At 56.4% G+C, this 27,118-nt stretch overlaps 7 protein-coding genes across 7 annotated transcripts; 4 read left to right on the forward strand and 3 right to left on the reverse strand.

Annotated features, from left to right (window-relative positions):
• Window positions 1–2,091: 2,091 nt before the first annotated feature.
• HRG_11771 (reverse transcriptase (RNA-dependent DNA polymerase) domain-containing protein) lies at window positions 2,092–4,617 on the reverse strand (the record flags this gene model as incomplete). Its single annotated transcript, XM_044870241.1, has 7 exons — window positions 2,092–2,716; window positions 2,764–2,864; window positions 2,943–3,921; window positions 3,969–4,224; window positions 4,277–4,346; window positions 4,413–4,461; window positions 4,535–4,617. The coding sequence occupies 7 exons, from the start codon at window positions 4,615–4,617 to the stop codon at window positions 2,092–2,094; spliced, it is 2,163 nt and encodes a 720-aa protein (XP_044714736.1).
• A 2,496-nt stretch (window positions 4,618–7,113) lies between these two features.
• Window positions 7,114–7,631, forward strand: HRG_11772 (uncharacterized protein; the record flags this gene model as incomplete). The annotated part of the gene is made up of 2 exons (XM_044870242.1): window positions 7,114–7,150; window positions 7,204–7,631. The coding sequence occupies 2 exons, from the start codon at window positions 7,114–7,116 to the stop codon at window positions 7,629–7,631; spliced, it is 465 nt and encodes a 154-aa protein (XP_044714737.1).
• A 230-nt stretch (window positions 7,632–7,861) lies between these two features.
• Window positions 7,862–13,798, forward strand: HRG_11773 (PIF1-like helicase domain-containing protein; the record flags this gene model as incomplete). The annotated part of the gene is made up of 9 exons (XM_044870243.1): window positions 7,862–8,154; window positions 8,234–9,559; window positions 9,631–10,093; window positions 10,184–10,345; window positions 10,399–10,704; window positions 10,757–11,155; window positions 11,221–11,294; window positions 11,367–12,907; window positions 13,026–13,798. 9 exons carry the CDS (start codon window positions 7,862–7,864, stop codon window positions 13,796–13,798), a joined length of 5,337 nt encoding a protein of 1,778 aa, XP_044714738.1.
• Window positions 13,799–15,251: 1,453 nt separating this feature from the next.
• HRG_11774 (MULE transposase domain-containing protein) lies at window positions 15,252–16,159 on the forward strand (the record flags this gene model as incomplete). Its single annotated transcript, XM_044870244.1, has 2 exons — window positions 15,252–15,488; window positions 15,617–16,159. The coding sequence occupies 2 exons, from the start codon at window positions 15,252–15,254 to the stop codon at window positions 16,157–16,159; spliced, it is 780 nt and encodes a 259-aa protein (XP_044714739.1).
• Window positions 16,160–17,762: 1,603 nt separating this feature from the next.
• On the reverse strand, window positions 17,763–18,344 carry HRG_11775 (uncharacterized protein; the record flags this gene model as incomplete). The annotated part of the gene is made up of 3 exons (XM_044870245.1): window positions 17,763–17,845; window positions 17,901–17,944; window positions 18,046–18,344. The coding sequence occupies 3 exons, from the start codon at window positions 18,342–18,344 to the stop codon at window positions 17,763–17,765; spliced, it is 426 nt and encodes a 141-aa protein (XP_044714740.1).
• Window positions 18,345–18,657: 313 nt separating this feature from the next.
• HRG_11776 (uncharacterized protein) lies at window positions 18,658–19,614 on the reverse strand (the record flags this gene model as incomplete). The annotated part of the gene is made up of 1 exon (XM_044870246.1): window positions 18,658–19,614. The coding sequence occupies one exon, from the start codon at window positions 19,612–19,614 to the stop codon at window positions 18,658–18,660; it is 957 nt and encodes a 318-aa protein (XP_044714741.1).
• A 3,158-nt stretch (window positions 19,615–22,772) lies between these two features.
• HRG_11777 (uncharacterized protein) lies at window positions 22,773–23,222 on the forward strand (the record flags this gene model as incomplete). Its single annotated transcript, XM_044870247.1, has 1 exon — window positions 22,773–23,222. One exon carries the CDS (start codon window positions 22,773–22,775, stop codon window positions 23,220–23,222), a length of 450 nt encoding a protein of 149 aa, XP_044714742.1.
• Window positions 23,223–27,118: the final 3,896 nt, after the last annotated feature.

The following is a 27,118-nucleotide window of genomic DNA, read 5'->3' on the forward strand; positions in this document are numbered from 1 at the left end:
CGACGTAGCGTGAATGGGCTCCTTTATAACCAATAAATTTCAAGTCGGTATTTATCTCGGTGACCTTATATTTAAAATAAAGCTTCTTTAAGTTAAACACGCACCGTGCATTTCGTCAGTCTCGTCATCCATTCTCACACTAAGGGCCTTAAGCTGATCCTCCCCGGAAGCAGCGTCACGAGTCGCTTTCACTACTGCCTCTCGATAATTCTCAAAAGCCGAGCATATGGTTGCAATGACCTGGGCCAGTCCGTTATCTTGTTCCTGTATATATCGGTGATATGTGACAATCTGTTGCTGGAGCATCGCGTTCCTCTCCTCGTTCTCGCGCAATTTTTGTTCTAGTAAACTTTTCTGCTCGAAATGCTTGGCGTATGAGTACATCTCCATCCCGGCGCGGGAGGATTCCAAGTACCCCCGCAGTTACTGATACTCTGAAATCAGATCCAAATAGGTCTCCGATGGCAACAGCTGCATCGATTTCTGAGGGTGATGCAAGAAGCTGTTCGGGGCGTGCGTTTCTGAAAGTGTTCCTCAGGCGTATCACCTCATTGGCCCATGGAGGAGTGGGTGCGGCCGGCGACCCTTCGTATGCTCGGAATTCGGGTTGCACGGTGTAAAGGCCGCTATCCAAGATTGATCTGGCTGATACAATTGCGCATTTCCCTTCCACTTTCAACGCCCCTTGTGATACGTACTCGCCGAAGTAGTACAATCGAGAACGGAGACGGCCGAGGTCTTGGAGACCTCGGTGACTGGGATCATATTGTCCATATGCGTCAATAAGGTCCATGTCTCTGACAAAACATCCTCTTGGAAACTTGGTCGTGTCTATGACGCAAACCATAATGTCGTCAAAGCTGGACGAATCTTTGGTGCTCCTGTGTAGATAAAAGATGTACTGAAGTGCAAAAAGCCAAGAGCTTGTCCAAGAGACGACATTAATCGGAGCGTCGTCCCTTCCCCACCATCGAAAGTGCGTGTTTAGATATGTCGATATCATTGCCGTCATAGTCCAAGGTAGCGTCCCTGTCGCATATCAAGCCTGCCTAGGATGATTATTCATGAAGTGGCGATGTTACTCGCAACGCCGCTGTTGCCTGCTAGGCAACCACTACTGCGTAATCACGCGACGGACCTTTCATTTGCGTATAAAGAGCTGCACAACTCCGTGCGTTCGTTCGTTCACTTCTTGTTCTTTAGATAATTCTCATCAATTGCCTGATGCCATCTCTGACCCGTGTGGAGCCAAATGTCTGACAGTTATGAGCCCGGTGTGAAAGGCTGGCCCGGAGTTTATTCAACAAGCAGGTGCCTAGGTGTTGTCTATCTAGAGCTAAGGAGGAAAAGAAGCTGAACTCGAGGCGTAGCTTCGAGTGCGAGCTTATATTGCCCTTCTCGGAATGTTCTCGCAGCTTCTGGGTCCGCGGAGCGGCCGGTGTTGCCACCGGGCACGACCCACCGGACCCGGTACAACCGGGTCCACCAGCCGGGCACAGCCCGTGACATTACCCCTTGTCCCCTCCGACCAGGTCGGCGTCTGCGGGGTTCTTGCGTTCCTGCCAGCGTCTCGTACCTCTCCCTAGGGCCATCATTGGTCTTGATTGGCCCGTACTTGTCCTCGAATGCCTTCATCGCAATTGTTCCTTGCAACCACTCAACTGGCTCCCAAGTCGGCTCTGCGTAGCCCGTCCATCGCACTAGTGCTTGCCTGAATTCCCCTCGTCCGCGCTTCTTCCATCTCGCGCAGAGAATCTCGTCGACATCCCACAGATCCGTGCCGGACTCATCTTGTACCGGTGGTGGCTGTGCGTCATCTACCTTTTGGCAGGAGCCGGATCTTGATGCGCCCGCCGCAAAGGTCAACATGAAATCGCGGGTAAATTGAGCCACGAACATCGAGCTCAACAACGTGCGAACTAATTACCTTCGTGACTGTGTACTTGTGATGCAGCCAGTCGAGCTTCTTGCACGGTCGTGGCGATCTGTAGTTTGCCATCGAGAGCCACACCTTGTCACCAACTTCAAATCGCTCCGCAGGCTGTCGCTTTGCGTTGGCAGCCTCTTCTTGTTGTTGCTGTGAGGAGGCCATTACTGCTTGCATGTACTCATTGACCTCCTGCAGGCGACTGAGTAGGCTATCAGCTCTGCTTTCCTCTCTATGCCTCGGTGGCTCTTCCGATTCCTCGACGCTGATGGGATCGACGTGGTAACCATGCTCAGCGAAAAGGGGCTGATCTTGGTCGCTGCGGATTCACGATTGTTGAGTGCCAGCTGCGCGGCAGGGAGCAGTTCTCCCCAGTCATCCTGCACGTACGACACGTAGGCTCTCAGGTAGGCCTCGATCTCCTGGTTCATTCTCTCTGGCCCTCCGTCCGTCTGAGGATGATAGGCCGTGCTCAATTTCTGCGTGACACCTGCAAGACGGCAGAACCTCTTCCAGAACCTACTTAGCCAGTTGCTCCCGCGGTCGCTGACGATGGACCGTGGCATTCCGTGAAATCGGTAATGACACTGGAGAAAACGGTTTGCACACGGCTCAGCTTCCATGTTGTCCATCACCTCGAGGGTCACAGCCTTTGTCAGTCTGTCCACAATCACCCACAGGTACCTTGCCTTGCTCGGTCCAGTAGGCGGCAGATCTGTGATGAAGTCCATGGACAAATGGCTTCGGGGTCGATCTGGAATCGGCAGAGGCTTGAGAAATCCCTTTCGACTGGCGCCAGATGTGCTCTGCCGCAGGTGTCGCAATTGGCTACGTACCGGCGAACCAGCTGGGACTGCCCAGGCCAGTAGAATCGCCGAGCCACAATAGCCAGCGTACCTTCCCTGCCGGGATGACCGGTCGCAACAGAGTCATGCGACTGCTGCACAATGCGGGTTCTCAACTGGTCTTTCTCAGCTTCCTCCTGGTTACCCTCCTCTCCGGATCCACCCGGCACCCAAATACGGTCTCTGAATGTCAGCCTTTTGCCTGCGTCGATCGCACATTCTGAAATCTGGATCTTCAGGCCCAGCGAGGGCGGGAAGGCACGCTCGCGATCGCGGACTGCCTTATAGGCTGCCCGGAATATCGAGTCCTTCGCCACCGTTTCGTCCCAGAGTTGCTGCAGGTCCGCTACCTCGAAGACCTTCATCTTCGGCAGGGTGGATGCCTCTGAACAGTCAGAACTCATCGCGTTGATACATGCTCTTGTCGATGATGGAATGGCACTATCCGGTATCAACTGTATCATTCTTCCTTGTTCCCGCTCGTCGTCAATGCCCTGTGGCTTGTCTTGTTCACGGCGGGACAACGCATCAGGCACGACAGCCTCGCTTCCCGGTCGATACTCGAGCTTGAAGTCGAACTGGGACAATTCGGCTGCCCAACGGCTCTGCCGTTCCGTGAGCTTCTGGCGTGTCATGAAATACTCCAGGTTGCGGTGATCGGTAAGGATTGTAAATGGGCCGCAGCTCCTAAGTTCGGCGTTCCAGTTGTCGAGACATCTCATGATGGCAAGCATCTCCTTGTCGTGAATGGGATAGTTGTACTCCGCTGGCGAAAGTCGCTTCGAGAAGAAGGCGCATGAGTGTCGACGTCCGTCTGGGCCTTCCTGCGACAGGACGCCTCCCAATGCGTAGCCTGAGCAATCCGTCTCCAAAAAGGTCGGGAGGCTCGGGTCCCACTGCTTGAGCACCGGTGACTCGCAAAATCGTCGCTTCAGCTCCTGAAACGCCTCGTTCTCCGCTCGTCCCCAATGAAAGGCAGTTCCTTTCTTAAGCAGGGCATCCAGAGACTGCGTGATCTTGGCATAGTCGGGGATGAAGATCCGGTAATAGTTGGCGAAGCCCAGAAAGCTTCTGACACCCTTCACCGTGGTCGGGGCCTCCCATTCGCGGATGGCGCGCTGCTTTTCGGGGTCGCAGGCGATTCCTTTCCTGCGTTGACGATGAACCCAAGGTATTTGACCTCTTGTACCGAAAACTCGCACTTCGCTGGGTCTAGGTGCAGCCCAGCGTCGGCGAGTGCTTGGAGAACTCGTCGCACCTTAGCCTCATGATCCGCCTTCGAACCGCTCGAGTAGATCAGTACATCATCCAGGTACGCTGTGACAAAGTCGTCCAGCCATTCGCGCAATACACTGTTCATGTATCGTTGGAAGGATGCCGGGGCGCCGCTCAGGCCGAAAGGGCACACGAGCCACTCGTAGAGCCCAAACCTCGTGCGAAATGCAGTCTTTCCTCATGTCCCGGAGCCATGCGGATCTTATGGAAAGCGGCCACCACGTCCAACTTGGTGAACCACTTAGCCTTGGCCAGATTCTGCAGGGTCTCCGCGATGAGGGCAGTGGGTATCGGTCGCGCTTGGTGATTGCATTCAGCGCTCGGTAGTCGCAACAAAATCGCAGCCCTCCATTCGGCTTCCGCACGAACAGCACCGGCGCGGCAGCCGCTGAGCTACTCGCTCGGATGAATCCTCTGTCCAGCAGGTCTTTCAGGGTCTTTCGCAAGACCAACAGCTCTTCTCGTGACATGTTGTAGTGGGCCCCACGGAAGGGGTGGCTCGTTGCCGTTCTTGTCAGGCTGCAGGTTGACTTCATGATCCACACCCGGTCGATGTGGCGGCAGCTTCATTGCCTCTTCTGGTGAGAATAGGTCGCGGAATTCTTTCAGCACTTCTGCCGGGACCTTCTCGCTCGGATCGACTGGCGGCTTCGGCTGAAGCGCCCTCTCTATATCCGACAAACTGATTGCATGAATCGAGATCGCGTTGCACTTCTTGCGTCTCTTTGAGCGTCGACACTCCGCCGTGAATACGGCTGCCGACACGAGTCTTGCGCTTCGAATCGCGCGTATCTTGGCGGGCTCTTCCTGCCCAATGAGGCGTATCGTCACACCTGCCCTCCCATGGTACATTCGCTGCTTGGCAGCATCGTACACGACGTGATTTCTCTCCATCCAAGGCCGGCCGAGGAACATGTCCTGGCCCAGGCTTGGGATCACGTATGCAAAGACACGTTCGTCAAATCCAGCTGTCTCGACCACAACAGCCACGACCCTGGGGATATGACACTCTTCGCTGACTCTGAGAATCCCCAATTTCTCGTGGTTTCGAGTCGACGAAGGGTATCCGCAGCTTCCGAACAAGGGCTTCGTCGATCACGGCATAGCAGTCACATCCACAGTCGACAAGGGCGCGTATTCGATAGCCTCGGTTTACCCGCGCGTTGACTAATACAGTCCGACTATTCATTCGTGGCTTGAACGCTTCCCAGTCCCGGATGTCTGCCTTTGCAGGCCCCGGCGCCCGCTTTCGCCCGGGGCTAGTCTTTCCCGCCGACTCGTCCTCACTGGATGCTGCGGTTGATTCCGAATCATCTGCGGCATCGGGCTTCTTCATGCGCGCAGCTTTAGGTCGCTGTTGCTTCCCTTCGCCAGGAAAGACCACCTGGGCTGGGCAGTCCACGATAAGATGATCCGTCCGACCACAGCGATAGCAGCGGCGCTCATCCTTCGGCTTCTTATCGACATGTCGACGACCCTTCGACTCGTGGCCAATACGGTTGATGTCCGTCATCTTAACATCTCCGTCGGGGTCCTCCGGTTCCTCCTTGGGTCGTTGCCTTGGTAGCTGTTGAGGCGTCCGCTCAGTCGACGTCGGCTGCCTACCGGGTTTCAGTCTCTCCAATCTGCCCGCAATTTCCTGAACTCTCGCAAGCCATCCCTGGTAGTCGTCGGGTAGGACGGCTGTGACCAAACTCTCTTGGAGCCGTGCATTTATTGCGTTCTCTAGAAATACGATCTTTGCACTGTCCGGCCAGTCTGCTCCCCCGGCTTCAGCTAATGCCTGTTCGAATCGGGAAGGAAGGACGCGAGAGGTTGGTCTTCGCGCTGCCGCATAGTTCTCAGCGTGGCAGCAGCGCGGGATTGGATGTTGCTGTCCTGGTAGGTTCGGTCGAGGTATCGCATGAACTCTTGGGGTCGTAGCTACCCCAGGGCCTCCCGCGGCGTAAAAGGTAGCGACCACTTGCTGTGGTCGCTCGTCCAAACATGAGTTGATGAGGTACCAAAGTTCGCGATTTCCACTGTAGTAGTGTGCATCAAGGTCCAGCTTGTCTCGCATCTGCCTGGCCCAGGCGGAGTAGCTCTTCCGTGAGCCGTCATACTTGGGTGGGTTGGGCAACGGTTTCCGCATTCCAGTACCGCAGGTTTTGGGGAGGGGCGTGCCCAAGCCAGGCGTGCTCTCGCCCATTCCTCGTGCCACTGGCGGCGATTGCAAGTCGGCGCTCTGCGGCTGCGCTCGCCCGAGTTGCTCCATCAGCAAGGAAAGTTGGTCCTGTAGAGGGCTGAGAGTCGCATTGACCGCTTCTTGAATGCGTTGGTCAATCCATTGCTGCTGGAGACTTGGGCTCTCACTCTGCTGGTCCATCCTGACGAGCAGTCTGCAGCTTGCGGTATTTAGAAGGAGCTCTAGATATGTGAAAGGCTGGCCCGGAGTTTATTCAACAAGCAGGTGCCTAGGTGTTGTCTATCTAGAGCTAAGGAGGAAAAGAAGCTGAACTCGAGGCGTAGCTTCGAGTGCGAGCTTATATTGCCCTTCTCGGAATGTTCTCGCAGCTTCTGGGTCCGCGGAGCGGGGCCGGTGTTGCCACCGGAGCACGACCCACCGGACCCGGTACAACCGGGTCCACCAGCCGGGCACAGCCCGTGACACCCGGTAGCACTTAGGCGCTCATCATAGCTGATTCCGACCATCGTGCAAGATAGCTCGCACGGTGCCTATCGCCACACGCACACATCACTCAGGGGATACAAACCCTGCCGCTTTTGTCTGCTTGCTTACGCCAATCGTTCTATCCCTCCTTGCTGCCCATTTCCCAACACCAAAGGCTTTCCGAATAAGATATATAGACTTTCCTAGAGGATCCTGTACGCACAGGAGGGGTGCCAGTCAGCAAGACAAGTGCAGGATGAATGGTCGAGGCAAGGACTTATACGCCGTTATTACACTTACACTTACGAGGATTTACGCCGGGAGCCCAGTAGCACCGCAAGTAGGCGGGGCCGGAGAGGGCAGCGCAAGCGAGGAAGACAAGAGGTCCGCGGGGGCCTCGGTAGACCGGTGTCGCGATGAAGCCAGCTAACGGGAGGGTCCAGTCCGGAGCGGGTGACAGGGCAAGCCCGGCGCCAGAAGCCCGAGTCGCGCCGCGGGATATCCAGCCTCAGCCGACACCGAGTGCGGCGGCAACTTGGCTGCCGCCTACACCGAGGGCGGCGGGGCACTGGCTGCCGCTGGGCGGGCCCAGCGCCGTCTCGGCCTCAGGGAAAGGCCAGCGCGCACCGAGAGAAATCCGGTCTCTGCCGACGGCGAAGACCGCCGGGCCCTCGCCGCCGCAGACGAGAAGTTCGGACGCTCCACGGGACATTCGGCCCCAGCCGACATGGAGGGCCGCCGGTCCTTCACTGCCGTCGAACGGGATAGGTTTGGCTGCAGCCTCGGCCGGAAGCAAGGGGGCTCCGCAGGATACCTGGCCCCAGCCGACATGGAGGGCCGCCGGGCCTTCGCCGCCGTCGAGCGGGACCAGCCCGGCCGTAGTCTCGGCCGGAAGCCAGCACGTGCCGCGAGCCATCCAGTCTCGGCCGGCTAGCAGGGGCGAGGCCCCCGCCACAACTCCCCCCGCAGCCGGGCCGCTTGTTAGCGGCAGAGATAGCGCACTGGCAGGTACGGTCGTAGAGCGAGGTGAAGGCGTGTGACGGTGATAGCTAACCGGACGCAGGTAGAGCGGCGATAAGACGCCAGGCGAGAGAAAAGCAGAAGAGGAAACGCCATCTTAGTAGTGGGCAGGCCGGGCGGAAACGCGCCAGGGTGGGTGAAAAGATGCCGAGACGAAGGGAGCTGCAGGCCGAGGACCTGGCCAGCGCGCTGCGGCACCTCGACGAGGAGTTCGAGGCGGGCGAGAGGCTGGCCAACGAGCAGACGTGGTGCGCGCCGGTGCCGCGCGAGAGGCAGGTGAGGACGGTGCGGAGGTTCTACCGGGCGTTCCACGACGCAGGCACGCTGCCGATCGCGACCTGCACGCTATGCTACCAGAAGCGAGCCAAGGGGGAGCTGAGGGAGATGGCGTGGGAGGGGTGGTCGCGGAGCAGCGTTGCGGGGGGCGGGCGGTCCCGGTTCGGATGCCGAAGCTGCTTCCCGGAGGGCAGGCCGGTGCCGGTCTGCGTAGAGTGCGCGCGATGGGCCGGGCGCGAGGGGGGCGTCGCCGGCCATGCACCTCCACGGGCGGCTCGGCTGCGAGCACGCGTACCCCGACGAGCTGAAGGACCTCACGCCGCTCGAGGAGAAGCTCATCTCACTCAACTCGTGCTACGGCTTCGTGACGAAGTACAGCATCCCGGGCGGTCAGAGGCAGAGCGTGAGGTACCCGAGGCACGTCAAGGGCCACATTACCGTGTTCCCAAACGATGTGCAGGGCCTAGCCGCTAAGGTGCTGCCGCACCCGCTGCTCCGGGTCATGGACGAGATCCACGTCTCGTGGCAGGGTGCCGAGAGGCCCGGGCCGCGCGACCTATCGGGCCTGCTGTCGGTAAGGCGGTCGGCGGTGGAGAGGGCGCTAGCCTGGCTCAAGGAGAACAATCCGCTCTACGGCGAGGTCGACATCGACGCGGCGGAGATGGCCAGCTGGGGGGCGCCGCCGCACGGGGTGCCGCCAGTGGTGTGCGAGCGGCTAGAGCGAAGCGAGCCGTCGGCGCGGGAGAGGACGCGGACGGCGCAGGTGGTGCCGCCGTCGGAGCGGGCCATGGACGACGAGGGTGCGGTCGAGATCGAGGAGGTCCTCACGATGCTGAGGCAAGGGCGGGACCCCACCGAGGGGAGCAGTGACGTCGGGCTCACGTGCGAGGACGACGACGGGGACGGCGCTAGGCCCGAAGAGGACGGGGACGTAATCAACGAGGTGACGTCTTCCGGCATGTTCCCGTTGGACGGGGCGCCAGAGGTGGCCGATGCTGAGAAGATTCGCTTCGCCCGCGGTGCCGTCGGGCCCGAGGGAGCGCGCGCCGGCCCGAGGACGTGGGTAGGGACTGCGGCCCGAGAGGCGGAGGGCGATGGCGGCGACGTCGAGCCGTACATACAGGTGCGGCGCGGCGAGGATTTCGCCGACTCGGCGGACGCCTCCTTCTTCGCAAAGGCCTTTCCGACCCTGTTCCCCTTTGGCTTAGGCGGGCCGAGGCTCGCCGACGAGGACGCCACTGGGGAGAGCGCGGGCCCTAGCGTCGGGAACCAGGGCACGCAGGCGGAGCGGGTCGCGGAGGGCCTTATGTCGACGCGGAACATGAAGCTCCAAGCATGGGCCGACGTCGTGCTGCGGCGCCACGGCGGCCGGTTCGCGACGCACCCTATCTTCGCCTTCCTCGTCTTTAACATGGGCGTACGGTCTAGGAACCGCCAGGCCAGCATGCTAGGCGTCACGAGGAAGAACTTCGCAAGGGTCGAGGGCCTGTTAAAGTCGTTAACGGCGCAGAGGCTCGAGGCGGCGAGGGTCGAGCTCGAGGCCACGGGCATGACTAGCACGACGGGGTAAAGGAGCTCCTCCGGTCCCTCTCCGTGTTCGGTTACCGGCAGCCGATGTCGAGGGAGAGCCGGCTTAGTATGCGGAAGAAGATACTATCCCTCATCATAAGGCACGGGGTGCCGGCCATCTGGTTCACGCTGAACCCGAACGACATTACAAACCTGGTAAAGTTGCGGCTAGCGGCACACCGCGGCCGCGACCCGGACGAGGCCGAGGCCTTCCTACGAGACCTAGGGACCGCGTATAAGCGGACGCGGCTGGCCATATCGGACCCGATGAGCTCGGCCGTCTTCTTCCACCGGGAGATGACGCTCTTCTTCGAGCACTACGTCAACGTCGAGGAGGAGTCGGTGTTCGGGCACGTCAGCGCGTACTACGGCGCGGTTGAGACGAACGAGCGAGGCGCTCTCCACATCCACGGGCTCCTCTGGCTAAGGGGCAATGCTGGCCTCGGCGAGGCGCTCGCCGGCCCCGATACGGATGAGCAGGCGGCGTACCGGGATCGCATCGTCCGCTACGTAGACAGCGTCTTCTCCGAGGTAAGGCGGCCGCCTTAAGACGCCCCCCCCCAAACCCCTAAGCCCCTATCCGAGGCAGGCCGAAGGGCCCGAGCTAAACCGAGGCGGCAGGAGCTAGACGCAGAAGGTTACTGCGCCGTGCAAGCGGAGCGGTCGGCCACGGCGGACATATCGTCGCGGCTCGACGACGTCGCGCGCTTCACGGACACCTTCGACGAGGAGGCCAACTTCTGCGCCGGCGCGACGCAGATCCACACGCATAGCGCGACCTGCGTAAAATACTCGCTCGGCGCGGGGCGCGGAAGGGGGACCTCTGCCGGTTCAAGGCGCCGTGGAGGCTGGTGGAGAGGACGGCGCTGACGGCGGACGGGGTGCTCGAGATCCGGCGGACGCATAGCATGGTGAACCGGTGGAACCGGGCGATGGCAGTAAGGCTACGGCACAACCACGACATCTCGTTCATCGCGACGCAGCGCAAGACCATGGCCCTAATCTACTACATTACCAACTATGCGACGAAGGTAGAGGACCCCGTGTGGAAGCGTGTGGCCGCCGCGGCCGAGTTCCTTCCCGCGCTAGAGCCGACGGGAGAGGGCAACGGAAGTGGCGCCGACCGCGACGCCGACCGCGACGCCGGTCGAGGGAGCGGGGCCGAAGGGGTGGCGACGGCGGCGGACCCCATAGGCCATAGGGGGGAACAAGACGAGAACATTCCTGCTCAAGGCGGCGAACCGAGTATTTACGGAGCGGCCGCTGTCGCAGGTCGAGGTGATTGCGCACCTCCTAGGGTACCCGGCAGAATTTAGCAGCGGCTCGGCGTGGGCGTACGTAAACGCGAACCAGCTCTACTGGGCCGTCTTCCGCCGGTGGCGGCACCTCCGACGGGCGAGCGGCGCGGAGGCGACGGGCGACGCGCCGGACGAGACGGTCGTCGTCGAGGAGGCCGGCCCGAGGATCCCCCTCGTTGAGGCCTACCGGCATAGGGGCGAGCTCCTACGGGGCCTCTGCCTTTATGACTACGCATCGCTCGTAAGGCTAAAGCGAAACGGCCGCGGTGCCGACGGTGGGACGGGCTGGGGCGAGGTACCCTTCGCGGAGAGCTGGGCGTCGGGGAAGGGCTGGGTGCAGGCGCTTAGGCGGCCGGGTAGCGGGCGACCGTATGCCTCGACGGATACCTCAGCAAGGAGTTTAGCGAGGGAGACGACGAGTCGTGCCACCGAAGGTGCGCACCATAAGACGGGGAGCGCCCAAGGGGAAGGCAGCGCGGCTAGGGGCATCGGCTAACAGCGCCTAGGGCGGCGGTACAGCACCTGGCCCTATTCGTGCCGTGGGAGTCCTTCCTCGGCGAGGAGGCAGGCGACATCAACGACATCTGGGCGCGGGCGCGGGAGTCGCTGGCGCCGAGGGTCGCGCGGCTCGCAGACAACGTGCAGCTCCTCCGGCGGTCGGCGGAGGACGCGAAGCGCGACGCCAAGCAGTGGGCCGCCACGGCCGAGGAGGGCGGTATGACGGCGCCGCAGGCCGGCGACGAAGGCAGGGGGGTGGCCGAGGGGGGCGAGGAGGCGTACCGCGCCGGCGGGGCGGGCGACGCGGCCCGGCTCATCGACGTCGTCCGGAATGCCGCCGGCGCGGGACAAGTCACGGCGCAGTCAACAGAGCTGCTAGCGATGACGCAGCAGCTCTGCCGGTTCCAGCAGTCGGCGCTGGGGTCGGCGGCCGAGCTCGCGGCGACGGTAGTGGCGGAGGAGAGGGCAGGCAGGCGGGTGAACCTACCGGGCTCGGAGCTCTCGGGGGCGGCGCTGCCACGGCAAGAAGAGGTGCGGGCCATCAAGTCGCAGCAGAGGAGCGCGGCGCGGGAGCGGGAGCGAGCCATCCAGGGCATCCAGGGCGGTGGGGCGGCGGCGGGCGTCGGGGCCGACCGCGGCTCGGCTCTTCGCGGGGTGATGGGGGGCTTCGGCGAGGACGACATGGACGTAACGGCGGCCGACGGCGACGTAGACGCTGGCACGGCGGCGGGGATGCGCGTGCGGCTCGGCCCGTCGAGCTCGTTCGTCGCCGCGGGCAGGAAGCTGGCGGGGCAGCTAACGCTCAACGAGAAGCAGGCCATCGCTCTCCTAATCGTATGCCGGCAGCTCGACCGAATCCGGCAGGGCGACGACGCAGGCGGCGATGGCGGCGGCCAGCTCTGCCTGTTAATCGGCGGCGAGGGCGGCACCGGCAAGTCGCGCGTCATCGAGGCGCTCGTCGAGCTGCTCGCCCGGAGGGACCTATCGAGCCGGCTGCTGGTGACGGCGACGTCGGGCACGGCGGCAGCACGGATCAACGGCATCACACTACACTCGGCCTGCGGCCTTACGGTCGGCCAGGGCGGCCAGGCGGGAGGGGCGACGAGGGACGTAGACGGCGTACGGCTGCCGGGCCAGGGCGAGCGCTTCGTCGACGGCCGGTCGCGGATGGACTGGCAGGAGAAGGAGGTGCTGGTGATCGACGAGGTCAGCATGCTCGGGGCGCGGACGCTGCACGCCGCCAACGAGCAGCTGTGCAGGCTGCGGGGGTCGGCGCGAGACTTCGGCGGCATCCCGGTGGTGATCTTCTGTGGCGACTTCCACCAGTTCCGGCCGGTGCAGGAGCGGTCGATCCTGCCGCCGAGCGCGGCGGTGGCGTGGGACGAGGACGGGGCGTTCGCGGCCGAGCAGCGGCGGCAGCACGACAAGGCGCACGCGCTGTGGCGGCGGTTCACGACGGTCGTCATGCTGGACGAGCAGATGCGGGCCGCCGGCGACCCGGAGCTGCGGCGGCTGCTCGGGCGCATCCGCCGGGGGGGGAGCAGGACCGGTCGGACCTAGAGCTGCTCAACTCGAGGTGCCACCGGCCGGGCAGGCGGATCCCGTGGGAGACGGGCCTGACGGTGGTCACGCCTCTCAACCGCAACCGCTGGAACCTCAACCTAGAGGCGGCGCTCGCGTTCCGGGCGCGGCGCGGACGGCGGCGCGCATATTCCTGTCCGAGCACAAGTGGAGGGAGGGCCTGCCGACGGAGGAGGAGGCGGTGTTAATGCTGTGCCAGGGCGACGACAGCGCGACGCCGGTGCCGGCCGTCTTCGTTTTCGTGCCGGGCATGCCAGTCGTCGTGAACCAGAACACGCACCAGGGGCTGAAGCTGGTGAACGGGGCCGGCTACACGGCGGTAGACGTCATCCCCGACCGGGCCTTCCCCGGCCACTGGGTCTCGGCCGAGCTGACGATGCACTTCGGGCCGCCGGCGGGCATCGTGCTGGCTTCGGAGACGACGAGGGACTTCCACTTCGTCGGGATGCCGGCCGGGACGATCCTGCTGACGCCCATCAGCGTCAAGATCACGGCGCAGCGGAAGCGGCCGTGGCAGCGCAACAACGTCAGCCGGAGGGGCCTGCCGTGCGCGGCGGCTTTCACCTGCACCGACTACAAGGTGCAGGGCGGGACGCTGGAGCGCGTGGCGCTGGAGCTGCGGGGGGCGAGGATGACGACGGTCGAGGGGAGGGCGGTGCCGTCGCCGTGCGACCCGTACAGCCTGTACGTGCAGTTGTCGCGGTGCCCGACGCTCGACGGCATCATGCTCGTATCGGAGGTGCGGGAGCGGGATCTAGTCGGGAACCGGGTGCCCGAGGAGATGACGGCAGCGCAGGCCCGGCTAGAGGAGCTTAGCAGGCAGACGACGCGGGAGGCGGCCGACCGGCTCCGCGGGTAACGCGGGCGGCGTAGGCGTCTCGCTCGCAGCGGAGGAGATCCTGCCCCTAGGACGACTATCCTAGCACATCTTCAGGGGGCGAAGATAGCAAAAGTATAGGAAGGCGCAACGTAGATAGATAGAAATAAGAGCAACAATCTCAAGGTAGTTAATGGACATCGACGGGTGCGTGTCTAATATAGACGGACCGCAAAGGCGGAGATTTAGACTTCACAGGCCAGCCGGCTCTAGGCTAGCGGGCTTGCCGTAGCTACCGACGTAAAAGGAGCACAGACAGGTCAAGGGCCAGGAGGGGGGCAAAGAGGAACAGGAGAGGCAACCCAACGGGGGTTGCGCAAAGAGCCTTTCGGAACGAAAGTTGGAGGATTGAGTTAACATGAAATGACGTTGGAGAGGGAGTCATCTATTTGAAGGTTTTTGTGGTGGTTGCGGCACTAGGTGACTCCATCACCGCCGGCTAATGCAAAGGTTTCTGTTGGGCTTGTCTCTTGCACAGCGTCTGATGAGTCTTAGCGACACTGAACCAATCATACTCTCAATTCAGAGTCAATAATGTTCTAAGCTTCAGTTCTCATTGGCCAGAGTCGTTCATTATGGGAAGAGCCTGTTCACAAGCTCTAAATCGCGAAGTGGACCCTGGACAAGCTCTGTGATCGATAATCCCACAAGACATGCATAAACTCGTCATACAAAGGCTCTGCCCGGTATCAAAATTCTCCCCAAACGGAGTACTCATTTCTTTAGGAGCTGAATCCTTCCGCCTTACGGCAGCAAACCAACTCAAACGGGAATATGTGCTTCAACATAATAAGCCAGTTGGGACAACAAAGGGGCACGTTGGCGACCATTAGCCCCCCCTTGGAGTCCGGAGTAGAGTCGCATGTCAACGACCTCAACACACCAGCTTACTGTGCCGTACCTGCTGTTGTTTGTCGAGCTGCAGAGCTTTTGCTTGTTGATAATTTGGATGCCATAATCTTGGACATGGCTTGGCGGACAAGGAGCCGGAAAAGCCCGTATCGCAAAAGAGTCTTTTTTTTTTCATAACTTATGTGTACCTCAAGAGCACCGTTGCAGGTCGTCTCGCGAAGGAGAGAGCAAAAGTGGGCATAGAAGTGGATAAGGGGACTTTTCGAAGGTCGAGTATCATATGATCAGATGGTATGCGAGAATGCATGTGTTGATTGCTCTCTCTCCCCCGTTCAAGCAGCCCCTTTTATAGGGCCCAATTATCTATACACCTCCTTTTATTAACTGTACACCAAAAAGTGGATCAACTGTGGCTGGGTCAGGCGCAGTGCCGATGCCGCTAATTTTGGTGCGCCCATTCCCGGCCGGCCAGCTGGCCAGTTCGTGATGCTTGCGTAACAACATCCTGTAACCGTAACTATCAGCAATACCATCAAAACTGAAGCTATTCGCACCGCGTTTTCTGCCCTTACGAGCCCGAATCATGGAGTCGCTTACGAAGACACTATTCCCGACCTTCCAGGCCGCGATGGAAGCCGCCGATACCGTTGCTGAGGCTGAGGCTACGCCCTACACATTCGAACATCGAAGCGGGATAACGCTGGCCAACGCAAGTCTGCACTTGTTCGTTGTATCAAGGCCGGCCCCTACGAAAATCGGAAGGATAAAGCTGCTCATATCTCTCGTCGTCGCCTCAATACAGCAACCCAGAAAACAGACTGTGAGTTTCGCCTCTCGTTGAAGGAAAAACGCGGTTACTGGACTATCTCTTATCTTCACGATGTTCACAATCATCGCCTTGTTGATGACCCGATGGTCTTTCCGAAGTACCGGGCGCTTGTTATCCAGAAGTATCGCGACGACATTATCCGGAAGTTTAATAACAATACCCGGCCGACCGATATTGCTGGCGAGCTTCGTGACCTGGTTCACGACGATCCTCGTTTAGCCGGTATCACGGCTCAAGACGTGAGTAACGCCTTGGCTAGGCACCGTCAGGAAGAACTAGCTGGCCGTACGCCTCTTCAGTTTCTCTACGACCGGCTAGATAAGTCCGACTTCTTTCATCGAGATAGTCGTGATCCCCAGGGCCGGCTAACTGGGCTATTTCTCGCGCCTCGTGCTACCTTCCATCGATGGCGTCAGCATCACGATGTCCTCGTCCTCGACTGTACCTACAAGACGAACCGATTCAATATGCCGTTATTGAATATCTGCGCGGCCACTCGAGATAACAAAACGTTCTCTATTGCCTCTATCTTCTTGAACGGCGAGACCGAGTCCCATTACTATTGGGCTATCTCGTTGCTGCTAGTCCTTTGCGAGAAGGAGTCGATCCCATTTCAAGGGTCACTGTCACGGACCGAGATACTGCGTTGCTTAAGGCGTTAGATAGCTTTCGCGAGCTTCAAAACAGTACTAACCTTCTCTGCACGTGGCATATTAACCAGAATGTCGTTGCGAAATGCAAGCAATTTTTCCCTAAGGCATCAAAAATCGGCAATCGAGTCGTACGGGCCCCGGCATTCCAAGCGTTTCTACAAGAGTGGAACGAGATCGTCAAGTCACAAGATGTGAATAGCTTCAACGAACGTTTACGCCAATTTGAGACACCAGGCCGCCACCCGCTTGCAGCTATACAATACTGTTGCAATACGTGGCTAACGCCTTGGAAGGAGAAGTTTGTATCTTGTTTCGTTAATCAATATCGCCACTTCGGGCGTACAACGACCTCGATCGTCGAGGGACTTCACTCTCATATGAAGAAGTTCCTTTGGTCCTGTACGGGCGATTTGACGACCGTTTTCCAACGATTCGAACGCTTCTGGGGCCATCAGGCTGCTCAGATCACAGCGATAGAGAATCGAAACCTCCACAAGATATCAACGTTCTCCTACAGGCGCCGTATATGCCGATCCGCGAGCGAGTATCGTCATATGCGTTAAAGCTACTAATAGATGAGCATCGCAAGATCCTCTAGACCCCGAAGTCAACGGGCCAAACCGCCGCCAGGTCAATGTCCTTGTAATTGGGCTACTAGTCGAGGGCTACCGTGCTGCCATCGAATCTTCGAGTCTATCAACACCAATACCTCCCTTACACTCGACGACTTCGACCCATTTTGGTATATTCCGATCGATACAAGCGCTCAGGGCACAAGCCCTACTCGGGCACCATACGAGCCACAAGTTATCAGGGCTAAGGGCCGCCCCAAGGGCTCACTCAACCTCGAAGAGTCACGGCGGTCAAGATCAACGCGGCGGGATCCGTCACATCACGAGATCGCTGAACGGCATGAGCGGGCTGAGGCTATACGACTGCCTCCTCCTCAACGGCACCAGCGGCGATGACGGGTACGGTAACGGCCGCGATGACTTCAACGGAACGAGGGCTGCGGCACATCGAGGAAAACGGCGATACGTACGAGGCAGGCACACGGATGCAACGGGCGTATCAACAAGCCGGGCGTCAAACGCCAGTCTCTGATGATGACGATCAGCCGGTACGGCGGGAGTAGGGGTGATAGACGAAGGTGAAGATTTTGAAGATTTTGAATGAAGGATGAATCAAATGAATTGAATTTTTTGGATCTTGATTCAAAATCTTCAAGCTCCAATTTTCGCGATTCAAGTTGGGTTTGGGCCAATTCAGGCCATTCATGAATGGTTTGAAGGGATCCCTAAACGAAGTGAATTTGGTGTGTACCTGAGCGATTGCAAAGATGCCTCAAAACGCCAATAAGTAGTATATAGTTTTAAGTTATAGCCTTCTAAGAAGTCGATAATCCCGAATACTACAAAAATTAACTTACATAAATACTGATCCGCCTGTCCTAGGCAAATCGACTGAAAATAAGCACTTTCAAAGCTCTGCCGAATCCTCAAAATACGTCGGTACAACGCGTTCGAATCCGCCACTGTACACGGCTACACTCTTAGAGCCCCAATCCTCCGAAGCCTCCATTGTATCTAGACAGGGGGTTGATATCGCAGACTTATCGGCTTGGGATGCAGGAGGTTTGGGGTAGGGGTTCAGTGGGAGCCTCGGTGGGAGGAAGAGGTTGAGGAGGATTCTCGCCTGAACACAGATTAGCATATACCTACATATATAATGAGGGTATATCCATACATACCATCTTCCAGCTTGCCCGGAATGTGGTCTGGTCTCCAAATAATACTATTGGCAAAGGGCAGGATGTCATACTCCATGGCCGCCTTGATCAACGCCTGATCGATCTTATCTTCCTGAGTATAAGCACTCCGTAAAAGTGTTAGTACTGCACCGTATCTGCCTTCAAGGCGTGACGGCGGATACCGAATTCGTCTCTACAACCGCTGAAGAGGCGTTCCACGTCAACTTCAGAGCCAGAGACAGAGAGAAGATCACGCGCCGCCGCAGCCAAAAGTGGCCACTCGACCTTGTGTTCTTTCCACCACTTCAGTAGGAAGTCTGGAGACTTTGCAATAGACTCGTCGAACTCTATTCGAGGAGCTGCAAGCCACCGTTCAAGCTCCGAAATAGGGATCGCCGCGCCCGTCTCCGCCTCCTCGCCTTCTTCATTTGGATGGCTCTCCATTGCGCAATGGAGACTCCTTGAGGACGCTCAGCTGGTCTGGATTGGCTCATAGTTGAGTTTGTGGCATTCAATGCTGCTAGCTCCGGCCACTCCGTTTTGAAATACTTCTTGACTTTAGCCATAATCTCAGAGTATTGATCCGGTATCATCATTTCCAATTGGTGAGTTTTATAACGCGGATCCAGGATGTGAGCTGCGAATAGCATCATTTGATCGTCAAGCTTCTTCATATAAGTAACGTGTTTTGCTTTGCCCTTCGAGAAGGCGTCTCGAATGGACATATCAAGGTCTGTAAAGTCGCCAACTCCTTCGACTACATCATCAGGAGAGCTTCCAAATCCCAATAGATATCGAGACTTTGTGAGATCGGCGGCATAACTTCGGAGACTTTCAGAGTGTGGTCTTTAAACGGCTTCAGAACCTTCCGCAGTTGATAGAGAGCGACAATCTCTTCTGATAAGGGCAGGAGGCACTTGACTTGCGGGTGAGTATCAACGAACTCAGTATACTCTGCCTCAAGCTCGAGGAATTGGTCAATCATGTCGTAGGCCGAATTCCAGCGAGTGTCGACATCGTAGGTTGGCTTCCGGTAGTGCGTGCGCGGCATGCTTTTGAAGTCTTGCTCCCTAGACCCGGATCTCAACATCCAGAGATTGAGGAGGCGGATTTTGGCAATCCCACTTCGACTAGAGTCTCCCGGAATGGTGTAGTTGTTGCTTTTATTCTCTTCGTCCCACTTGTCAAGCATCTTCTTGGCTTCCTTCGCTGTGCCTGCTTTGAGATCTTGCAAGACGCCCTCACAAATGAGCGAGGTAATATGAGCTAGACAGCGGATCCAACTCTTCCTGCCGTGAAAGCGCATGCGGGGCCTCCCTATTGGGCTCACCTTGTCGTCGAATTTGGTCTTGAGAGAATCGTACAAAGACTGACAGAGCGTGCCGTTATTGCCGGCGTTGTCTCCCGTAATGGCGAGAAGCTTAGGCTTGAGCCTGAGCTCCTCAAGCGTCCTCTCAACTATCTCAGCTAATTGTTTGCCAGTGTGAGATCTTTTGAGCTCAATAAACTCAATAACTTCTCTCTCCTCAAACTCCGGTGTAATCCAGTGCGCAATAATGGCGAAAATGGGCACCCGATTCGGTGCTGTCCAGATATCAAGGGTGAACGAGATGGTGGCACAATTGTACTCAAGCTCAATCTTCAGCTTCTCCTGCGTTCGACAAAGTCTGTATATATATGATTGCGTAACGTTATACGACTCCTGTACACACATGTTGTGTTGTGAGCCAAGAACATCTCTTGAAAAGCAGGAGTCTCGACAACAGAGAAGGGTTGTCGGTGTTTTACAAACCACCGGCGGATAGACTCCTTTGCCGTGAGTCTTGCTCTCTGCCTAGGTCGACCGCTCCATGCGTCTGCCTCTGTATAATCTCCTCCACCAATGGCGCGGCCGTATCCATTAATTCGAGCGTGGTGAGATTCCTTCGTAATACCGTGGATTTTTAAATGGTCTCCCATGCCAGAGGTAACCCTCGGCGGTTCGATTCGAGGACCTGGAATCTCTTCCGAAGAGTATTGGGATTTTGAAGGCACTCTATACAAGTCCACCGGAACTCTTGGAAGATCTTCGGCCCATCCTTATCCTCTGAGTAAAAGCTTCTGTCTATAGCTTCCTCTGCATATACCAATAGACGTGGCTGTTCTTGTCTCTCTTCTTGCGAACATGCTTTTGTTTGTTGTCGGCCCACTTCTTGATAAGTCCGGCTTTCTCTGCGAGCGTCATATGACTACTGTTCAATGGCGGCTCTGGTGTATCCGCGTCGGGCATGTCATCATCTGACTCACAGTCAGGATGACCCGGGGGCGCGCAGACAATTGTATCTTCGCCAGTTGGAAGAGGAGAGGAAGGAGCCGGTTTAGAATCAGCGCGCGCGCGGGATTCCGAGGTTGAATTGAGGACGTTCGATGCGGGCATAATTCTGCGTTGGCAATTTACGCCGGGTCCTTGGAGCAAAGAAATTCGCTGCGGCAGATGTTTTTGTTTCAGCAGGGCCATACTACGTATCATGTTATAATTAGCTATCCACTCGTAAGGTAATTAAATAAGGAGGGTAGATTGAGAGTAATGAAGTTTTACCTGATCTTGGCTGAAAGGCTCGAGAATGGACGCGACACAGGTAGTCGGAACGACACCAAATAAACCACAATAAAGTGTCAAGGAGTCGGGGTTGAACGGGTAGGATAGGTCGTCGGTCAGGGCGTTGATTCGGGGGCTGATCCGAAGCCGCTGTCGGAATATCGAAGCAGGAATTAGGCGAGGTCGTGGTAAAATAATGTCGTGGCAGTTGTCGCGAAGACCGTTGCGCCACGCAGGCAAAGGTGGATGGGCTGACGACCCTGTCTTTCCGACAGCAGTAGAATTAACAGGTGGTCAACTGAGCGGAAATAACGCGTCTGAACGCGGCTAGTTGGCACAATATATCCTTATCATGCAGATTTTCGGGTACTTCCTGATCGGCTAATTTGTATGGACAAACAAGTAGCAGTCATATTGGGCTCGAGGAGTAGATAAGTCCCTAACAGCCTCCAAATCGCGAGCTGACTCGATTCGTGTCACTTCCAATTGTTCGCGCAGTATTGAGATGTTGAGGATCTGAACGCGTTTTTCGAATCAGCTTGCTGGGGCTGTACAGCGGTATAATTATTATATTATATATCCAGAATATGGGTTGCCGAGCTTAATATGTGCTTGAAATGTAGTATTCCAACCAAAAAATGGGCTATCCATTGATTGCCTTCAAGATGATGTGGCATTTCTTGAGCAAATGTTAACGACATGTAACTATCGAGGGTTATATCATCCGAACGAGAAAATCCAGAACATTCGAGCGGCACTACATTTAAATCATGTGCATTATAAAATGGCACTGTTCATGAGCTTCATGGTGTTTTTTAATACTCCGTATAGGGTGGCAAGATTGCTGAAACGGTGGCGTATCAGGCACTGTTAGGGTCGTTATACCACAATATATGGACGCCCTAACTGCCGTCCTTCGCCTCGATTTCCCCAGCGACGCCCCCGCCAGACGCGGGCGGCGCGGGACTAGGATTTTGCCAGTGGAGTGTGGACGGTGGAATCCAACTGAAACACGCACAACAGACTTTTAAATACGCAGAGCGTCATCACAAGCGCGGCCGAACTCGAAGTTACCGTGTCCGCGCGGGCAAACCCTTAATGATGGGGTCAAAGCAGCTTGTTTATTGATGTGTATGTGAGCCTGCCGAGGAAGAACAGGAAGAGGCCCTTGGTGGGTGGCTTCGGGTATTGACCCTTTCCTCCTGTATGTCCCTTGGCCGCGAAGCGGGTGATAATTTTTTTTCGCCTTACGTTTCGACCATATCGCCATTCATTCACAATTTTTATGAATGAATTGAATGAAGACTCCTGATTTTTGATTCGTCGAATTTGAAGACCTTACCCGATTCGGCTTCATTCAATTCAAGGGTCCCGAGGCCGATTCGACTTCAAAATCTTCAAATATCAGCCCTAGGCGGGAGACCCAAGACTGCATCTTCGTCGCTGGCCTCACGGACGATGCCGCCCTTGAGGATGTATGGGATCAATTGGAATCACAGTTAGATGAAGCGGATCAGGCACGTAGTGCACTCGAAGAAGGAGGCCTGTTGTAAACACCAAAGAATAGTCTCATCAGCATAGAAAGCGCAGTACGAATAGCTTCAATTTTGGGTGCCTTATCGTTGAAGGAGAACTGTTACTACCTGGCTCTACTTATCGTAGAGAATGTGTGCATACAAATTGGCGGTATCGGCCCTCTTCGGCCGTCAGCCACAGTTAATCCACTTTTTGGGTGTACAGTTAATGAAAGTGGGTGGATAGATAACTTGGGCCTTTTAGGCAAAATACTCGTCCCACAGACCCACGTAAAGTGGGTCCTCACCACCTGTCTGTGTCAACCACCTGGCTGTGTCACTTCACCGCTTCAAGCCTCTATCTTGACCTCAACAACGGCACATTATGAAGAATAAAGAGCTTACGCTTGAAAGGCGCGTAGCCGAGGCTATTAAAGCCATTGAGGCAAATCCCAATATGTCCTTCGCGCTGCGGCTAAGGAATTTGGGGTTCCACGCGAACGACTCCGCTTGCGATTTCACGGCATCCAACCTCGCAGCGGCCATAAAGCAACGCATACGAGGCTATCGCCAGCTCAAGAGGACTCAATCGATCTGTATATCGATCGTCTTGAGCGTATAGGACTTGCGGTGCGGAAGGACTTATTACGCGATGCAGCAAATCGGGTTCTAAGCTCCACGGTCGGCCCTGATGGTACCCGCAACGAACCCTTCGACTCCCAATGCTTTGTTGGCAAAAACTGGATATCCCGTTTTATTAAACGCAAGGGATATCATATTATGAAGCAAAAGGTACTCGATAACCAACGCAAGCTTGCCGAATCAGTCCCGCACGTTACCGAGTACTTCAAGAAGCTCCACGAGACGATTGCCTCGTACGGGATTAACCCGGCTGATATCTGGAATATGGACGAGACGGGCTTCCGTATTGGTATTGGCAGGGACCAAGTTGTCGTCACGAAATCAAGGCGATCGCAATACTTTGGTATTGAGGAAAACAGGGAGTCGGCAACAGCCGTTGAAGCGATTTCTGCCGATGGTCGATACATCCCTGCGTTTTTGATCCTATCCGGCAAGGTCCACCTCGAACAGTGGTACGGCATCAAGGAGCTAGATGGCGATACCCTTATTGGTGTTACGGAAACGGGATTTACGAACGATCAGCTCAATCTAGCGTGGATTCAACATCAAATCGGAGAAATACGCACCTTGCAAGGCGTTCAAGGGTGATGAAGTGGGAAACGCTTCAACACGTAGCTCAATTCGGCCTGCATTGCGAGAGGTTGACCCGAACGCTCAAGCTGGTTGTGCGGACAAGGCCAACGCAGACAAACTAAATGCAATGTAACAATTTTGTACCAAGAAGGATTGTTGGTACTTCTAAAATACTTCGAACACCCGTTAAGTTGCCAAGGCAAGGGGCTTAACGGCTGAATATCCAGCCCGAAGGGTGAACATCGTATTCCTGCAATTCAACTTTCCTAGGGGGGGACCCCCTAGAACCCCCCTTTCGCCTGCGGCGGCCATCCAGCTGTTTAAACCGCTCCTTGACTGGCCCAATCTAACTATATACCCTATATCGAACCTCCCCTTCCTGTAGCTTATAGGAAGACGTCGTTTAGTCAAGGTAGAGTGGTGGATACGGTGCATCGCTCAGCTGTTGACCCTGACGCCGTTGTTGGTCAGCGAGGCGCATCTTCATCCCTGCTTTAGCCTTTGTAGTTAGCCGTAAACGCAGCACGTAGGGAGACAGGCTTATAAACCTTCTGTCGGCGTGTGGTTATAGAGGCTCTGACGATCGAAAGGCGCCTCAAGGAGTAAGCCTTGCAGCGACGTAACCCGTGACACAGCAACATAGCTAATACCGGCCTGGAAGTCGCGTGTAGCGAGATCAGTAACTATTTGCTCCTTCGTTAGGCTCTGGCATTTGTGAACAGTGATAGCAAACGCCACCATCAGGGGAAACTGCGTGCGAGCGCAGGTCTCGTTGCCCATAAGGAAATCACGCCTGACTGGGAGGATGGGTGAGATTTTCCTGCCCTCGTTAGTTATTAGATATGGCGGTCCATCGTAGCTATCAAAGTCCACCATAATAACGGCCGGGGGATCTTCCAATGGTTCGGCGCCTGGGTTCCAGGCGATATCGTATACAGTACCCTGGGCACCGTTAACTAGGCCAGCTGGCTGCCATAGGTTAGTAGTGAGCATTACCCTGGCGCCCTTAGCAACAGGGAACTTGTTAGATAGATTGCCAGCATTGTCGCTTGGTGCCTGCCCCGCGCCCTTGCCCTGACTCTTTGCCTCCACCTGTATTGCCGGGGCGTTGAGATGCACCATATGCTCGTAATTGTATTCGTTGACCCGGGCCCTGGTAGAATACACCCGCAAAGCGGCCCTGAAGCTGTCAACCTCGCTCTGCGTTAGCCTGGACTGTACCCGACTGCTAAGGAGGTTCCAGGACGGTATGGATAACCAATTACAAGGACATTGACCTGGCGGCGGTTTGGCCCGTTGACTTCGGGGGTCTAGAGGGATCTTGCGATGCTCATCTATTAGTAGCTTTAACGCATATGACGATACTCGCTCGCGGATCGGCATATACGGCGCCTGTAGGGAGAACGTTGATATCTTGTGGAGGTTTCGATTCTCTATCGCTGTGATCTGAGCAGCCTGATGGCCCCAGAAGCGTTCGAATCGTTGGAAAACGGTCGTCAAATCGCCCGTACAGGACCAAAGGAACTTCTTCATATGAGAGTGAAGTCCCTCGACGATCGAGGTCGTTGTACGCCCGAAGTGGCGATATTGATTAACGAAACAAGATACAAACTTCTCCTTCCAAGGCGTTAGCCACGTATTGCAACAGTATTGTATAGCTGCAAGCGGGTGGCGGCCTGGTGTCTCAAATTGGCGTAAACGTTCGTTGAAGCTATTCACATCTTGTGACTTGACGATCTCGTTCCACTCTTGTAGAAACGCTTGGAATGCCGGGGCCCGTACGACTCGATTGCCGATTTTTGATGCCTTAGGAAAAATTGCTTGCATTTCGCAACGACATTCTGGTTAATATGCCACGTGCAGAGAAGGTTAGTACTGTTTTGAAGCTCGCGAAAGCTATCTAACGCCTTAAGCAACGCAGTATCTCGGTCCGTGACAGTGACCCTTGAAATGGGATCGACTCCTTCTCGCAAAGGACTAGCAGCAACGAGATAGCCCAATAGTAATGGGACTCGGTCTCGCCGTTCAAGAAGATAGAGGCAATAGAGAACGTTTTGTTATCTCGAGTGGCCGCGCAGATATTCAATAACGGCATATTGAATCGGTTCGTCTTGTAGGTACAGTCGAGGACGAGGACATCGTGATGCTGACGCCATCGATGGAAGGTAGCACGAGGCGCGAGAAATAGCCCAGTTAGCCGGCCCTGGGGATCACGACTATCTCGATGAAAGAAGTCGGACTTATCTAGCCGGTCGTAGAGAAACTGAAGAGGCGTACGGCCAGCTAGTTCTTCCTGACGGTGCCTAGCCAAGGCGTTACTCACGTCTTGAGCCGTGATACCGGCTAAACGAGGATCGTCGTGAACCAGGTCACGAAGCTCGCCAGCAATATCGGTCGGCCGGGTATTGTTATTAAACTTCCGGATAATGTCGTCGCGATACTTCTGGATAACAAGCGCCCGGTACTTCGGAAAGACCATCGGGTCATCAACAAGGCGATGATTGTGAACATCGTGAAGATAAGAGATAGTCCAGTAACCGCGTTTTTCCTTCAACGAGAGGCGAAACTCACAGTCTGTTTTCTGGGTTGCTGTATTGAGGCGACGACGAGAGATATGAGCAGCTTTATCCTTCCGATTTTCGTAGGGGCCGGCCTTGATACAACGAACAAGTGCAGACTTGCGTTGGCCAGCGTTATCCCGCTTCGATGTTCGAATGTGTAGGGCGTAGCCCTCAGCCTCAGCAACGGTATCGGCGGCTTCCATCGCGGCCTGGAAGGTCGGGAATAGTGTCTTCGTAAGCGACTCCATGATTCGGGCTCGTAAGGGCAGAAAACGCGGTGCGAATAGCTTCAGTTTTGATGGTATTGCTGATAGTTACGGTTACAGGATGTTGTTACGCAAGCATCACGAACTGGCCAGCTGGCCGGCCGGGAATGGGCGCACCAAAATTAGCGGCATCGGCACTGCGCCTGACCCAGCCACAGTTGATCCACTTTTTGGTGTACAGTTAATAAAAGGAGGTGTATAGATACGTAAGGGATTTTCCGATGATCTGCCGGATCCCGTGACCCGCCGGACTTACACGCGACTGCAAGTTAGACATCAATCCACAATAACTCCACAGCAACGGGGCCAAAATTTCTCCAACTTAAAATGTGATGAAAGAGAGACTGCGAGATGTGCATCATCCTGTTTCGCAGTCATCAAGCCATTGTGGTCGCTTGCTATTCCGCTGCGGCCGTCCCGAGCTCCGGTACACCACTACCATCTCCCGATCACTCTCAACAGCCAGAAAAGGTCTTTGGGCACGAGGCGTTCGGCCGGGCGGAATCCTTGCCTTCTTTGCTAAGTCATTCTCTGGCCTATCTGGCGCTTGCGATGTTACCGGAAGCTCTGGTGGTGACGGAGGAGTGACGATTATTTCGTCTAGAATCCCTGGACTCTCCTCTCGTGCATCAAAAGGCACCCGCCGGCTTTGCTGCCCCTGTTGCGGCCTTTCCCGGTTAAGATGCCTGAGGTCGTCACGAAGCTGCCGGTTAGCCTCTTTCTCTTGCTTTCTGGCTTCTTTTTCCTGCAATTTTCGCTCCCTTTTCTCCTCTCGCTGCCTCTTCCTCTCCAACACGACCTCTTTTTGTTCTTCCGCCTTCTGCTGTCGCTGAACCTTCTGGGATTCCTTTTGAGAGCCTTATCTTTCTTTTGACCTCCATCGCAGCTTTCTTCACTCGAGCTTGGGCCACTTTTTGCGGGCTGAAGACCTGAGCAGAGTTAGGATCCGTACGGTCAAAGAGATAATCTTTCAGAGCTGTACCACGCTGCCTGCGCTGCTTCTCATGAATGATTGCCTCACGGAGTCCCTTGTTCTCATATCTAAGGAGCTCAACCTCGGATTGAAGGCTTTCGAGAGTGCTCT

Source organism: Hirsutella rhossiliensis, assembly GCF_020360975.1.
Source record: "Hirsutella rhossiliensis strain HR02 chromosome Unknown scaffold00022, whole genome shotgun sequence".
Classification (NCBI taxonomy): Eukaryota; Fungi; Ascomycota; class Sordariomycetes; order Hypocreales; family Ophiocordycipitaceae; genus Hirsutella; species Hirsutella rhossiliensis.